General features: G+C 43.5%; 1 protein-coding gene across 1 annotated transcript; it reads left to right on the top strand.

The window, feature by feature from the left end:
- The first annotated feature begins 496 nt into the window (after positions 1 to 496).
- Positions 497 to 14,241, top strand: Rdh12 (retinol dehydrogenase 12). Its single transcript, XM_052186780.1, has 7 exons — positions 497 to 694; positions 2,306 to 2,424; positions 2,849 to 3,004; positions 3,749 to 3,853; positions 4,612 to 4,821; positions 10,277 to 10,466; positions 13,558 to 14,241. The coding sequence occupies exons 1-7, from the start codon at positions 627 to 629 to the stop codon at positions 13,658 to 13,660; spliced, it is 951 nt and encodes a 316-aa protein (XP_052042740.1). The 5' UTR covers positions 497 to 626; the 3' UTR covers positions 13,661 to 14,241.
- The last annotated feature ends 1,280 nt before the right edge of the window (positions 14,242 to 15,521 follow it).

The following is a 15,521-nucleotide window of genomic DNA, read 5'->3' as shown; positions in this document are numbered from 1 at the left end:
CTGCTGCACTGAGCCTTTCCAGGACCAGGGGTCACTCCTTCCTTCTTCTTGGGCATCATTTGATATGTGCATTGTGTCTTGGGTATATTTAAGCATCATTGGAGTTTTTTGTTTGTTTGCATGCTTGCTTTTTCGTTTGTTTTGGGTTTTTTTTTTTTGTTTGTTTTGTTTTGACACCGTTTATTATGTTGTTTAGGCCAGTCTTGGACTTGTAGGCTCAAGTGATCATTCTGCTTCAGCCTGCCAAATAAGTTGATTATAAGACTTTGTCATTATGCGTGGCTTTTATGAAGCCTGCTGATGTTTAACATACTCTATCTTGAAAATAGAGTGGGAACTTCAGGTTTTGCCAAATTCTCTCTGCCAGTATAAGGTGAAGCCCTAATCTTTCCTTAAGCCCCACCCCTTTAGGACTACATCTCCCAGGAGGCTGTGCTCTGGCGGCTCTAGGATTTAAGTAAGATTCTGGGCACTGCTTAAGCCAGCCAGTTGCTGAGTGCCCCGGAGTGAGTGGAGCCAAGAGTCAACAGAAGCTGCCAGGAATTGGAGCCGGAGCCAGAGAAGGATCCTCGGGCCAGGTTGAGAGTGGAAGCTGCAGAAGCAGCAACTAAAGGGCGGTTGACAAGATGCTGGTTATCTTGGTCCTGCTCGCGTCCTCCCTCTCGATCTTGTATCTGACAGCTCCATCAATCAGGTTTGTCTTAATCCAGCAACTCAAAGATACTTTACGAAGCTGGTTTAGACTGCTAAAAGAAGAACGAGGGAAGGCAGCGAAACAGGAAAGGAGGGGATATGGATGCCTCCTGGGGGCGGGAGGGGGGGGGACCGAGAAGGAAGCACCTGGGTGGGAGGAGGTGGGGCTGATTTGAATTCGGATGACAAGGGAAGGCAGAGTAGATGACTCTCCTGGCTCTTTCCTTTAATTCCTTTAGGTTTCTCTGACACTTTCCTTTTCTTTTCTGTCCCTAGATAAGGTGAGTGTCATGGGGACTTCAACGTTAAGGGACTCATTGTCAAGTAGTAGGCACTCTGGGAAGGAAACAAACTCGCTTCCCTTGATACTTCTCTCAATAAGTGGTAGAAGAAATTAACTTCTAATTGGAAATGATACATTGGGACTTATGGAGGTGTCAAGAAATGGACATTCTATGTGGAGAATTTAAAATTGGTTGATATTAGGAAGGTTAGGAGCCAGATGTGGTTGCGCATGCCTTTAATCCCAGCACTCAGGAAGCAGAGGCAGAAAGATCTGAGTTAGAGGACAGCCTGGTCTACAGAGCAAGTTCTAGGACAGCCAGGGCTATACAGAGAGAGACCCTGTCTTTAACCCTTGCCCCCTGACAGCCCCCCACAAAGGAAGGTTAGATAGGCATACTGAAGACAGAGTGTCAGAGTGTCGTACTTGGTCCTGGCCACCCTTAGAAATGACTTAAACATCATTGGGCTTCAGAGGGTTTTTTTTTTTTTGTTTGCATGTTTGTTTTTGTTTTTGTAATGTAGAAATAATACTGAAATGGCTGGAGAAATAAATATAAATGGCATATGGGAAGATAGTATGTATGAAAACTGTGGAAAGATAGTGAGTGTAGAGACTAGACTATCTAGCATGGGGGTAGAAAGTCTAGCATAGGCTAGACAGTGCATGTAGAAAGTATAGAGAAAAGGTAGTGTGTAGAAAGTGTCTAGCTCAGTGTCTGTCTGCCAGTGATGTTCAGGAAGAATCTCTAGTCTTGTTTTTAACAAGGAAGTTTTCTCTATGTGCCAATGGCCTAAATAAAATCCTTAACAAAGTGCCAGAAAGTCTCTCAGGATGTTCTCTCTTTAAACAGAGACATCTGAGGGGAGGTAGTTAAAGTGTCAGCCCAGATGCTGTTTGCTAGTTCCTATGGTAACTATTGGAGTCATAGGGCTCAGGACCATTGAGTCCTGTAATGTTTATCACCCATGTGATTCCAGTGTGGGTCAGAGGAGGAAGCTGACTCGTGGGAGTCTGGAGATTAGACTGATAATGTTTTTATCTGACAAGGAATGTCTCCATTGGCCCTGGCTCGGGAGCACTTTCTCTGCTTGCTCGGGTGACTATTTTTAGCCTCTGGACACATGACCTTTCAATTCTTGTCTATGAGCTGGCCACTACCTTGCCCAACCAAAAAGTGGTCCGTGCAAATTAACTTCTAAAGATGATAAAGTCATATGACTCCAAATTAAAGACCTCCCTCTTTGGATTTATGTGGTCTTATTTCTTTTATGCATCTCAGCATAAGATTGGGAACATGGTGGATAATTTTCCTCTCTTTGGTGGCAGGAAGTTCTTTGCTGGTGGAGTTTGTACAACAAGTGTGCAGATCCCAGGGAAGGTAGTGGTCATCACAGGTGCCAACACAGGCATTGGCAAGGAGACAGCCAGAGAGCTTGCTCGAAGAGGTGAGTCCTTTCCCTCTGTTTCCACGGGGCCACACCCCTGCCCTCTTCACTGGGGTTCTGCCTGAATTTCCTTGTCTTTCTTCCTGGGCTTGGAGGCTCTGATGGGAATTCAAGAAAACCGGGATCCAAGTCAAATGTGCCCCTAACTTATTCTGGCTTTCGGCATAGTTCCCTTATTTCTTGCATCTTTCCTATTCCAGAAAGTGAGAATAATGTCTCGTGTAATATTGGTTAAGTCGGTTATTCTAAGGTAGATACTAAGCAGAATTAAATATTAGAGGGTTCTTGGCCCCACTGTGAGAATTTGAAAGTGGCAATGTGGCCACTCCACTGCCGTTAGCACAGCGTTGAATATGCTCTACCTACCAGCCCCAGCTCACTTTCTGTCCCTCTGTATACACTGCTCTGTTTACTTTGGTCCCAGGAGCACGAGTATACATTGCATGTCGAGATGTGCTGAAGGGAGAGTCGGCTGCTAGTGAAATCCGAGCAGATACCAAGAACTCCCAGGTGCTAGTGCGGAAACTGGACCTATCTGACACCAAATCCATCCGAGCCTTTGCTGAGGGCTTCCTAGCAGGTAAGGTTCCAGCGAGTAGCCAGGAAGGCAGGAAACTAAGTGTGGGATGGTTGCTCCACCCAGGACATCGATGGCCCTTGCATCATACCCATGATACCGCTGGGCAGGTTTAGCTACATAAACCAGCTGGGCAGGGAATTGGCAAAGGGATGGCCTGTGGACAAGCTGGGCAGGCTCCTTATCGGCATTTCGCTCCACAGTGGGAATCTTGGAGGTGCTGTCTCCATGTCTGAGCTTGTACCTTGGCATAAGGTGTGGCCCAGACTCTGCTCTTTGCTTTCATCCAGAAAATCAACCTTCTGTGGCTACAGGCACTAGATGAGTTTGTGCCATTGTCAAAAGGCTCCTGTGTCTTGGGAAATTACCAGCATATACCAAGAACAAGGTTTAGGCGTGCCTTGTTTTACCATGTCTTCCCAGGACCCATCAATGTGGGCCTGCTCTAGAGTTGGTAGTTAGTATGTTTTGGCTATATAAATGAACAAATGGTGTTCAGGAAGATATCAGCAGGCAAATTAGAAACTCAGTGACAATGGAGAGTCCATATCACACAGAAAGGTCTGGATGGGGATAGTTACTGACTTCTGAGCCAATGCCTTATTTTGGAAGACGGGAGAAAGATGAGTGATACCCTTGCCCGGCAAAGAGTATGCACAGATGAAAACCCAGGGGACCACTTGGGCCAGTCATAGGTGGGTAGAAGATGCCTTGCTAGCCACAGATCTCTTTGATTGTTCTCCACAGAGGAAAAGAAGCTCCATATTTTGATCAACAATGCAGGAGTGATGATGTGTCCATATTCCAAGACAACAGATGGCTTTGAGACCCACTTTGGAGTCAACCACCTGGGTAAGTGTCTTTGGGTGACTAAAAAGTGAGTTATAAGGAAGATGGCCTTGCATCAGGGCTCAGGATCTCTACTGATCCTTATAGAATCTTATAGAACCCTCATAGGATCCCCCTACACTAGACACATGGCTAAGAAGTCAAAAATGTGACTCTGTGCATTCTATCCAGAAGCCCCATCTTAGAAGATGTAGGGAGGGAAAATGCCATTCTTGGATGGGGCAGTGGCAATACAGGGCTTGTTGGGCAGGGTCAACCTGTGGGTACTCAGGAATCCGGATTTGGCAGGGGAAGTAACATCCATCTGAGAACTGAAACCAGCCTTGGGCTGCTCTAAGTGAACCTTGCGATGTTGACACTCAAGATAAATTGGTGCTCAGAGGTTCCAGTGAAGGTTCTTGTCAGGGGAGCATGTGGCCTATTCTTGGATCTTAAGCAAATGTTATTTTCCCTGACTACTATAGCTTCCTCTCTGTATGCATGTGAGGGCCCACAGTTATACAGAGATATTGGAGGCTAGCAGATAAGTATATAAACAATAGGTGCATGAATATAGATTACATACTGTCTTACTACAGTCTAGCTTTGTCCCTAGCTTTGGAGAATGGACTAAGAGTAGGTTAGCACTGAGTGACTCAATGTGTCAAACCTCATTCACACTCAGAAGGCAGAGAGGGTTTGGAAGTCCTGCCATTCGATCCACAAATCCTGAGCCTAGGGATATTCTACCCTTGAGGTTTTCCTTTCGGATTGCCTTGCAGGCCACTTTCTTCTTACATACCTGCTTTTGGGAAGGCTGAAGGAGTCTACTCCTGCACGGGTGATAAACCTATCCTCAGTGGCCCACCTTGCTGGCAAGATCCGTTTCTATGACCTCCAAAGCAAGAAGCGATACTTCAGTGCTTTTGCCTATAGCCAAAGCAAGCTGGCCAATGTGCTCTTCACTCGAGAGCTGGCCAAGCGGCTCCAAGGTAAGTGTGGAGAAATAATAAAATATTAAGTATTTTATTATTTTAAAAACTATAAAATATTATTTATATATGATATAGGTTTATTATATATTTAATTTTTAATTATAAAAATAATAAAATAAATATTATATAAAAACAAAACCAAGAATTTTGTGGGAAATATTAAAAATGAACCCTGTCAACGCTCCTGGGTGGTGCCAGACCACGCTCCCACACTCCTGCCACTGCTGCGGACTCTCTGGAACAGTCTCTGCCATTCCCTAGAGCTTGCCCTCACAGCATCTAGCTCGCTTGTCCTGCGAGTTCATCTTGCTTCTACGCACTGTCCTACACATTCATCCCATGGTCTGTTAGCTCATCACCCAATAACCCGGTAAAGCATGACTCTTAATCCTAATTAGTTAGCCAATTATATTTATGTATATTATAGACACAATTACAAGATGCCAATACAGTAATTCCAGAGCCAATTAAAAGTGATAAACCTTTACCCCAATATTTCTAACCTTATGAAATCACACAGAAAAACGTCTGAAGTCATCCTGTTTCTTCTCTCTTCTTCCCTGAGCATCCGAGTGCCCTCACGCCCTCGCCCCACAACTCCTAGTTCTGCCCCCTATTCCCATGTCCAATCACAGAACCTCTCTGTACAGGAAAATTCCTGCAACACAAGAACAGAATCTTTGGCCCAGATTATAGGTTCATAGAAACTTCTAGAACCAGGCCGTTGAACATATATTTTTTAGTAGTCTTCTGTATAGTCCAGAAAATGATAACTGTGCTTAACAAAAAGTTAATAAGTGAGTTTATTAGGAATATAGCAAACACAAATAGAAGAATAAACAGTGAGTAGCAGGTAGAAGCAGCTGACGGATACTAAAAAATGTATCAAATTGTATGCCAACAACATCTACAAGAGGCAACCAGAGTCCCTGAATTGAGAAAACAAAGAAAAGATGACACCCACGTCAGGGTCTAGAGTATCCAGCAACAGTTAGCTGAGCCTCCTCATGGCAGCCAGCTGGACTTCTGACTGAGAAAACTGCATAGAGCGCAGAATGGCCTCCAAGTAAAAGTAGCCTCAGCTGAACATAACAACTCATCGAAGCAGGCACCCACAACATCCAGCAGAGACCATTACTGAGACTGAGGCAGTCAGTTGGAACTCCCCTGTTTAGCTTTTTCTCCATGGGTGTGTTTCCAATAGTTGTACTTCTGGATCCCTGTTCCTTCTCTAGGCATTTTTTTTTTTTAAATTATGGGTTGGGCAGTGGTAATTTTGGTTGGCTTTGGTTTTTTGTTTGTTTGTTTGTTTGTTTGTTTTTATTTTTTGTGTTTTTGTTTTGTTTTTTTTTTTGTTTTTTTTGTTGTTGTTTTGTTTTTTCTAGACAGGGTTTCTCTGTGTAGCCTTGGCTGTCCTGGAACTCACTCTGTAGACCAGGCTGGCCTCCAACTCAGAAATCCTCCTGCCTCTGCCTCCCAAGTGCTGGGATTAAAGGGGTGCACCACCACTGCCTGGCTCGGTTTGGTTTTTCAAGACAAGGTGGGTGATACTTGCAATATTCTATGTGGACAATTTAACTTTTTTTTTGTTTTGCATTGGAAGAAGTTTATGTCCATGGGATAATACTCTGAAGTCTATAGATTTAAAATACAAGTTTGAATTGAGTCTACTCCGAGTGAAGCCTCTCATTTTGTCAACTGAGAAACATTCCTGATAGGTAAAAGAAAAGGAAATAAAAGTCTAAGAATTAAGATGAGTTTTTAAAAAACTTCCACAGTATATGCTTGGAAGTGAATTTCTTGCTGCTTTACATAGTATGTTTGGCATATTTGTGTTTCTAAATTAGACCTTGTAATTTGTGAATTTCACATTTTAGAGCTGATTTGCCTTTTAGAAATTTTGATCTTTAGAAAGAATCACATTTTCAAAAAGCTATAAATTGTTAATTGTATTACTAAATGTGGACACTTCTTTGTGAACCTGAGCACAGGTGAATAGAGACTTTTGAAACAAAGATTGTTTTTATTGGTTTTATTGGGAAAGTTTGAGTACAGGGAGTTTTGGTGAAATCAGACTTCAGTCCTTAAGTAAAAACAACAAAAAAATGTAGAACTCACATGTATTTTGTTAAGCAGTTGTTGGTGTTTAAAAAACACAAAGTACTTAGTCGGACGGTGGTGGTGCACGCCTGTAATCCCGGCACTCTGGGAGGCAGAGGCAGGCGAATTTCTGAGTTCGAGGCCAGCCTGGGCTACACAGAGAAACCCTGTCTTGAAAAAACCAAATCCAAAAAGCCAAAAAAAAAAAAAAAAAAAAAAAAAAAAGCACAAAGTACAACATTAATCCTTTTCTATGGAACACTGATATTTCTTTTTGTCTGATGAATTTCAATAAAACTGATTAAGTGATTCATGTTTGATTACTTGAAAAAAAAAAAAAGACAAGGTTTCTCTATGTAGCCCTGACTGTCCTGGAACTTAGTCATTCTGTAGATCAGGCTGACCTCAAATTCAGACATCTGCCTGACATCTTGAGTGCTGGGATTGTAGCCATAACATGGCTAAGAACACAATGTTTTCTTAACACTCTTAGCATTTTTCCCTTTCCCCATTACAGAGCCAGGGCCATCCTAACCCAGGAAAGGGTAGGGGCTTTTGGAAGACATTTGACATAAATATGCTTGAGTCTGTAGGAGGGCAATCCAGCTTCCAGAACTAGCTTCTCAGTGAGTTCAAATGGCCCGTAAAGTTTACCAGTGCTGTGTATATTCCAAGAAGGAACTTTGTGTGCCAAGAGTAATGAGACTGCACACAGAATGACAGTGCTGTCCCATGGGAAGCATCACATCTAAGGGGTGCTGGAACACTGAAGTCACCTGGCATTTGTGCCACTTTGGCCTCCTATTATTTTGTTTTGTTTTACAACAACCCTTTGTAACAGTCAGAGTGCGTATTATTTTTTCATTTTTATGGGTCAGAACTGAGATCGTGGAAATGGCTAGATCAGGATTATACAGCAAATGGAGTCGTCCGTCTGCACCTCAGGAGTTACTTCTGTAGTTTGTAGTGTTTAAGCCTAGAGCTCTTCCTCCTGTGTACGTTTCTCTGAGTTCTGCTAAGCTCCAAAAGGGTCCTTGCCTACCAAGTTAGAGTTAGGACTGGATTCCAGGATCCTAGGCCTGAGTTCCTGCTCTTCCATATATGAAGGCTGTGTTTATGTGTTTATGTAGACCTGTTCATTTAACTTCCCCAGTTGCCTCCTCAACAGTAACATGTTTAATAATTTTAATTATTACTAATTGTGTATTTCCCTGAGGTCTAGGTAAGCTATAGGCTCTGATGTCTCTGAATCTGGGGGGACTGCTTGAATTGTGAATAATTCAGAATTTGGGAAGAGTCTGTATCAGAATGCCAACGCAGAAGAACAGGACAATCATGTCAGTGAATAGTAATGCAGGGAGCTTTGTGTGCCCGGCACTTAACAAGCTTCAAACCATTCTTGTGAGGTTAGCACTATTATTTTACTCCCTCTACAAATGAGGAGAAAGGTGCAGCTGTATTAAGGAATATTTTTGTTCAAGAAGGTAGCTGAGAGTTCTTACTCCAGTGGGAATCTAGCACTCTTCATGTGAGGCATTCAACCAACTAGATATGACCTTGGGCAATTTAATTTCTCTGCATTTCAGCTTCCTTAGGCTGTGAGCATCTTAATGTTACCTACTGTAGAAGCCTCCTTTTAGAATAGAGATGTGACCAGCCTCTGCTCCCTGCTCCACAAGTCCTCTTACCTCTGACCAACTGAGCAAGAAGATGCTATTCCAAAAAGGAGACAGAAAGAGTGGCACAGAATTTTGTGACCTTGGTGACAGGTGACACCTGTGTTGGGTAGAGCTGGTATCAGGAAGAAACAATCAGAAGATCAAGAGTTTTGGTCAGACCTTTGGACACTTATTGAGGCAGTGAGGAGCTAGGTGCTCAGACTGCATGCTGAAACGGATTAATAAGGAATTTAGTGACTTGGCCCATAACCCTCCCTGACAACGTCCTACAGGTCAATTGAGGATAATGCTTCTTTAACAAGCCATAATTAAGCAGTCCGATGGCAGCCCATACCAAACCAGTGTATTCTTTTTTCACAGTTTATTTCCCCATGGCGCCATCTTTCTCAACCAGCCAAGGATGCATTTACAACTGGATTTATCGTCCAAATGTTAGGAGAAATGGCACTGTTTGTCTCAACGTAGTGAGACTGCAGCAGTCTCCTGCTTGACACCCCCTCCAGCCACTCCTCATACATGCGCTTGCCCAACTAGTCTCTACCCCCAACCTTTCAAACAGACGTTGTCCCAAAGCTTCTCCCATACGAATAGCAAAGATACTGCTACTAGTGATTAACACTACCAGTTCCCACATGCTTTTATTAGTAGTATGTAAGCCCCCATATAAGCTGACATTGTAATAGGACTCTGCATTTGGAGCATAGAAAGCTGAGCAGGCCTCTTTCTCAGAGAGGTTGAGTGATTACTAGGCAGGGTGAGCAGAACATTTGAGGCCTAGGCTTTTATTTCCAAGTCCCTCTTTTTTTACATTAATTAATTAATTAATTAATTTTATGTCCCAACCACAATTTCCCCTCCCTCCTCTCCTCCCAGATTCCCTCTCTCCCCACCCCTCATTCATTTCTCCTTCATTTCTCTTCAGAAAAGGGCAGGCCGCCCATGGCTATCAACCAGCCTTGGCAGTTGCCCTAGACCCCTCCTCTCCTATTAAGCATTGACTAGGCAGCCCAGTATGAGGAACGGGTCCCAAAGGCAGGTGACAGAGTCAGAGATAGCCTCTGTTCCCACTGTTAGGAGTCTCACAAGAAGACTGAGCTACACAGCTGTAATATGTGTGAGGAGGGCCTAGGTCAGTCCCATTCAGGCTCCCTGGTTGGCGGTTCAGTCTCTGTGAGCCCCTGCGAGCCCGAGTTAGTTGATCTGTGGGTTTTCTTGTGCCTTTGACCTACAATTTGTTCTGCCTACAAGACATGCTAGGGTAAAGATTACGGTGCAGAAATTGTGGAAGTGGCCAACCAATGACTTGTCCAACTTGAGACCCATGCTTTGAGAGGGAGCCCATCACTGACACTATCTGGAGGGCCAGGACCAGGCTGGATAGCCCAGAGACTTAGGATAGAACCAAACAGGACTGGCAGTAGCAAAAAAAAAAGTCACTGAAATGATTCCTAGTAATATCCTGCTATACTCATAGATTGGTGCTTCTCCTAGTTGTCATCAGAGAGGCTCCACCCAGAAACTGATGTAAACAGATGCAGCAGAGACTCACAGCCAAACATTAGGCAGAGCTGGAGGAAATTCTGTGGAAGAAGGAGGCAAAGGATTGTAGGAGGCAGAGGGACTCCTGCAAAGTGTGTCTCTGGTCTTACTGTGTCCTGTCCTCTTTGTCCTAGGGACTGGAGTCACCACCTATTCGGTTCACCCAGGGATTGTCTTGTCTGAGATCACCAGGCACTCCTACCTGCTGTGTTTGTTGTGGCGGCTCTTCTCCCCCTTCTTCAAGACCACTTGGCAAGGGGCTCAGACCAGCCTGCACTGCGCCCTGGAGGAGGGCCTGGAGCCCCTGAGCGGAAAGTACTTCAGGTAGGAGCTGTCACTGCCCCGCGTATTCCAGCACTTCAGGAGCTTTGCACCGGTCAGACTTCTTGTGCCTGATGATGGAATCCAGGCTTGAGTCGGGTCTGCAAACCAACTGCAGTGAGTTTTCCAAGGAAACTTCAGTTAGAAAGAATTGTTTTTCTAGTTCTGTTTTATTCCAGAATTTCTTTCTGAAAGCTGTGAAGGCTTTTCCTGTTGGTTGTACCTTAACAAGAATGTTAGCAGGCCCTCTGGATTTTTTCCTTTAAGGCTTGGCTGATTTGATGTTTGGATTCTTGGCACTGTAACATTCTAGGGGGAGGCCATATCTATTCAGTGGAACCCTTCCCCCTCAGTGCTGTCAAGACTGGCCTTGTCTGTTGGTGTGTAGGGTTAGAAAGTTGAGTACCAAATGTAAATACAACTCCACATGTAGCCAGAGCTTCCAAATAAGGTGTCCAAGATAGAGGTTCCTTCCCTCTCCGTGATTTAATCCAGCCCAGTTTGTTCTGCGGTCCTTTGCTAAGCGAGACACCATTTCTTAGGTAACGCAGTGAGAGTAGTTTAGTGTCTGCGGAAGGGGAATGGAGGAGTGACAGCAACCAGTCCTGCTGGAAGCCTTGGACTGTGTTTGCCACTCAGCTAAGCGTGTCGAGTGGACTGACTGGTATCATCATCTCCAGCTGCCTCTTCCTCCCGATGCTGGCAGGGATTAAAGCATCATGCCACCACCTTCCTCCTCCTGATTTACTTTAGAGGCCTCTTTTCGCTGTGCAGTCCAGTCTGCCCTTAAGCAGAATTTTTCTGTCTCAGTCTTCTGAGTGTTGGGATTGCAGTTGTGGCCCAGTATGCCCAGTTCCTTTTTCTTTTTTAAATGTGGCCACTGGAAATTTTGAATAATGTATGTGGCTCCTATTTCTGGTTTGCATCCTTTGTTGTTGTGTTTTGTTTCTTTGAGACAGGGTCTATCTGCGCAGTCCTGGAACTCATTATGTAGACCAGGCAGACCTCAAACTCAGAGATCTGCCTGCCTCTGCCTCCTGGTTGGCGAGTGCTTGGATTAAAGACATGCACCACCATGCCTGGCATACATTCCATGTTTATTGAGCAAATCTACCCTGCAATCTGAATGTTTACATTATTGCCTTATGAGTGTGACAGATACTATATAGTCATTTAATGTGATTTCAGAAAATATTTAATGAGGGATTTTCATGATACAATGTTATAAACAAACAAACAAACCATACAATACAAAACTGTAAGCACTGGAGAGAGCCCAGCAGTTAAGAGCTCTTACTGCTCTGGCAGAGGACCTCAGTTCAGCACCAGCTATCTCACAGCTGCTTGTAATTTCAGCTCCAGGGGCTCTGACACCCTCTTCTTGTCTCTACAGGGACCCACTCATATGCACAAACCCTCACACAGACACACATGGATACATATAATTAAAAATAAAATCTTTCTTAAAAAACATGTAAACATTTGTTACAAATACATAATGAATATTCTAGAATAGTCAGTGTGTAGTAACAGTAACTTCAAGAGTTTGAAGAAAATCCAGGCAAGGTATGAAAGATGATTGCAGCTTCTTTTTTTTAAAGATTTATTTATTATATGCAAGTACACTGTAGCTGTCTTCAGACACACCAGAAGAGGGTATTGGATCTCATTACGGATGACTGCGAGGCACCATGTGGTTGCTGGGATTTGAACTCAGGACCTTTGGAAGAGCAGCCAGTGCTCTTAACCCGCTGAGCCATCTCACGAGCCTGGATTGCAGCTTCATATCCCAGGCATTTCTTTATCATTTAAAACGTTTTTTAGAAGAACATACATTTATTTGTTGTCTATCTAGTTATAAAATATATTTTAACAAAAGAAAGACTTCCCCAAAGTAAATACATGATCCTGCTTTTTAATAAAAGGAAAAATGTACATAAACTTATGTATATCTCTAAACAAACAAGGCCGAAAAGAGGGCAAAGGATAGGCTTTTCTATCAGAATCATATTTTACAAACATCCTATAGAAGTTTTATGAGTATAAAAGATAGAAGCTTGCTCTGTCTCTCTTCTGTTATTCCTCCTGGCAAACCCCCTCTGCTCACATTAATACAGGACAGTGAGCTGGGCAGTGGTGACGCACGCCTTTAATCCCAGCACTTGTGAGGCAGAGGCAGGTGGATTTCTGAGTTCAAGGCCAGCCTGGTCTACAGAGTGAGTTCCAAGACAGCCAGGGCTACACACAGAAACCCTGTCTTTAAAAAAATAAATAAATAAAAAATAAAAAAGGATAGTGCTCAAGTAGGTCTCACTGAGTACAAATCACTCTGGTTGGAATTTAGAGTTTCTCTAAATTAAGTAAGAAAGTAACCGTAGTATTATCTGTGACTTTGCCACCATAGGGTTACAGGTATTTTCATATCACATCAAATTATTGAAGATAATTTCATAATGTCTCTTTTGCTTACCATTACTTTGAAGTAGCATTCATCCATCTGGGATTATATCTTGTTGCAGATTATAGTAAAAGCATCCTATGTATTGCTACTCAAAGTGTGTTTAAGTCTATGTATATGTGCATACATGTTTAGTTTTTAAAGATTTTTTTCAAGTTATGTGCATATATGTGAGTATGTGCGTGTATGTGAGGCCATGGGGGTCAGAGAAGATATTGTGTCCTCTGGAACTAGAGTTCCAGGTGGTTATAGGCTGCTTAACATTGTGCTGGGAATCAAACTCAGGTCCTCTGGCAGAGCAGCAAACATTGTTAGCAACTGACTCATCTCTCCAGCCCCTATATTTTGGTTTGTCAAGATGGTCTAATTGTAGTCCAGGATAGGTTCAAAGTCACTCTGGAGCCAAGGATGGTTTTGACCTCCTGATCTTCCTGTGTCTGCTTCCCCAAGGGCTAGGATTATTCAGGCTGTGCCACCACGGCCTGAATACCCTGGCCCTGAAATACTTAAGAATTCATTTCAGTATAGTTTATTTAAGTCCAGTGTACATATTTTATATCATTAGAAATCTGTTCTGCGGATCATGTTCCACGAGGGTCAGTTTTCATTCTAACATTTACTCTCTCTGCCTACCAGTGACTGCAAGAGGACGTGGGTATCCCCAAGGGCCCGGAACAAGAAAACAGCGGAGCGCTTGTGGAGTGTCAGCTGTGAGCTTCTAGGAATCCAGTGGGAATAGTTGGCCAGAACACCAGGGCCTTTTCAGGCCCAATCCATGCCAGAAAGAAGGGGACCAAAGAGAAGGCTGAGCCAAGGGGGATTATCCTCCTGGCTTGCTGCTGCTGAGTGACTCCTGCCTACTAAGAACTGTCGGGAACCCAATATACACACAACATTTCTGTGAGGCAGAGTCATAGTACAGGAAGGAGTCACACTTCCAGATCATTCTCAAAGGCTTAGAGAGTCCTCAGCTCTTTGGGCAAGAGAGCTGAACATGGGGGTGGCAGAGGATCCTGGGAAGTTGGATCCGTTTCTTCCCCACTACCACTGACGTGAGCTTACATGCTCATAGGAGGACCGGCTCCACAGGCTCCTATGTATTCGCGCTCTAGATTGGCCTCTTTTTCTTTGAAATGAAATGTTAGTCCCAACCCTGGAGTCTGGACCAACTCAGGAAGAAGCAGCTCTCATTGTCCAAGCTTCATTCCTTCCGTTGATCATCTCGGAGCCATTGTATAAAGCTGGGCCTTCCCATTTTTCACCTTGTAGATTTTTTCCCCCTATAACTTTCTCTTTACCTCAGTTTTTAGAGAAATAAAGATTTATGTTCATCTCATTGCCTTGTGTCTTTTCTCGGGGAGAAATGGAAGAGAGAAAAACAGTCTGTTAGTCCAGTGAGAGTCACCTGTCACCCTACTCAGCCCCTCACCTGTACATCCAGAACTTTCTCACAATACTGGGTCTGGGCACGAAGTAAGCTGGCCAAGCTAGGTGTTCAGTCAGGTCTCTTTCAATGCCAGTATTTTATTATGAGAACTGAGAGAACTATGACTTAAAATACAGAGCCATTCAGCACCACCGTGGATTATAATAGGATAGATCTGACATATAAATACAAAAAAGGGAGCCTCTACCAACCATCTCCTAAGCATGGCTCTCATTAACCCTGGCTCTCCCCTTTTCTGTGTTGTAGCCCTCATGAAGGCCATCCAGAAGAGGTAGACAGATGTGCCCAATGTGAGGATCCTTTGGCTGAAGAAACCATTTTTATTGGTCTCAGATCCAAGGCATTCAAAGGGCATCTGTTGATAAATGTTCTCTTTTCTTTAATAAAACATAGCTTTTAAATTTTGATTAGTATATGTTAATTGTTCAGAATATGTGTTTAATTATGACATTTTCACACATGTGGATGTAGTACATTGATCATATTTATCTCCATTATCCACATTTACCTTCTTTCTCCTGGAAAAAAACCTTTAAAATCTCTTTATTATTTTTTCTCTATCTGTCTCTGTGTAATGTGTGTGTGTGTGTGTGTGTGTGTGTGAGAGAGAGAGAGAGAGAGAGAGAGAGAGAGAGAGAGAAGAGAGAGAGAGAGAGAGAGAGAGAGAGAGAGAGATATGGATATTGAACACAAGGCTTTGAGCATCCTAAGCAAGTACATAAATGAAGTCAAGACAGAAGAAATGGAGTATCTATTGTACTGTATTGAAGATGAACCTGAATGCCTTCTATGTGTTGGAAACAGGAACAGAGACTCAGAAGCATGGACGGTGGGAAGCCAGTACACCCAGATGCTCTCTGTGCAGCAAACACATTGTAGGTATGGGGGTAAAGATTCACAGTGTGATCCAGACCAGGTCTAAGAGATAAGCAGTGTGAACCGTGACACAGGGGAACGGGCTTGAGGTGGGGTTCACATATATGCTAGAGGGATTAGATATAGGCAGAAGAAGCAAACTCATCTGGGGGCTGCACGAAGCTAGCTGCTCTGGCTCCTCTGACCAGGGCATCATGCTTATACTGAAATTAGCATTAGATGCTGTAATAGAAGTTAGTTTGTAAATTGCCACATGCTGTTTAAGTGTGAAGCTGGA

This window comes from Apodemus sylvaticus, chromosome 6 (genome assembly GCF_947179515.1).
Source record: "Apodemus sylvaticus chromosome 6, mApoSyl1.1, whole genome shotgun sequence".
NCBI lineage: Eukaryota > Metazoa > Chordata > Mammalia > Rodentia > Muridae > Apodemus > Apodemus sylvaticus.
The sequence above is the reverse complement of the archived record's forward strand: the minus strand, read 5'-3'. Positions and strand labels throughout refer to the sequence as shown.

Bases quoted from the DNA above. Each gene is read 5' to 3' on its own strand.
- Rdh12 (XM_052186780.1), top strand. From the start codon at position 627: ATGCTGGTTATCTTGGTCCTGCTCGCGTCCTCCCTCTCGATCTTGTAT. The intron at 695-2,305 runs GTTTGTCTTAAT...CTTTGGTGGCAG, and splicing joins CTGACAGCTCCATCAATCAG to GAAGTTCTTTGCTGGTGGAG. The intron at 3,005-3,748 runs GTAAGGTTCCAG...TGTTCTCCACAG, and splicing joins TGCTGAGGGCTTCCTAGCAG to AGGAAAAGAAGCTCCATATT.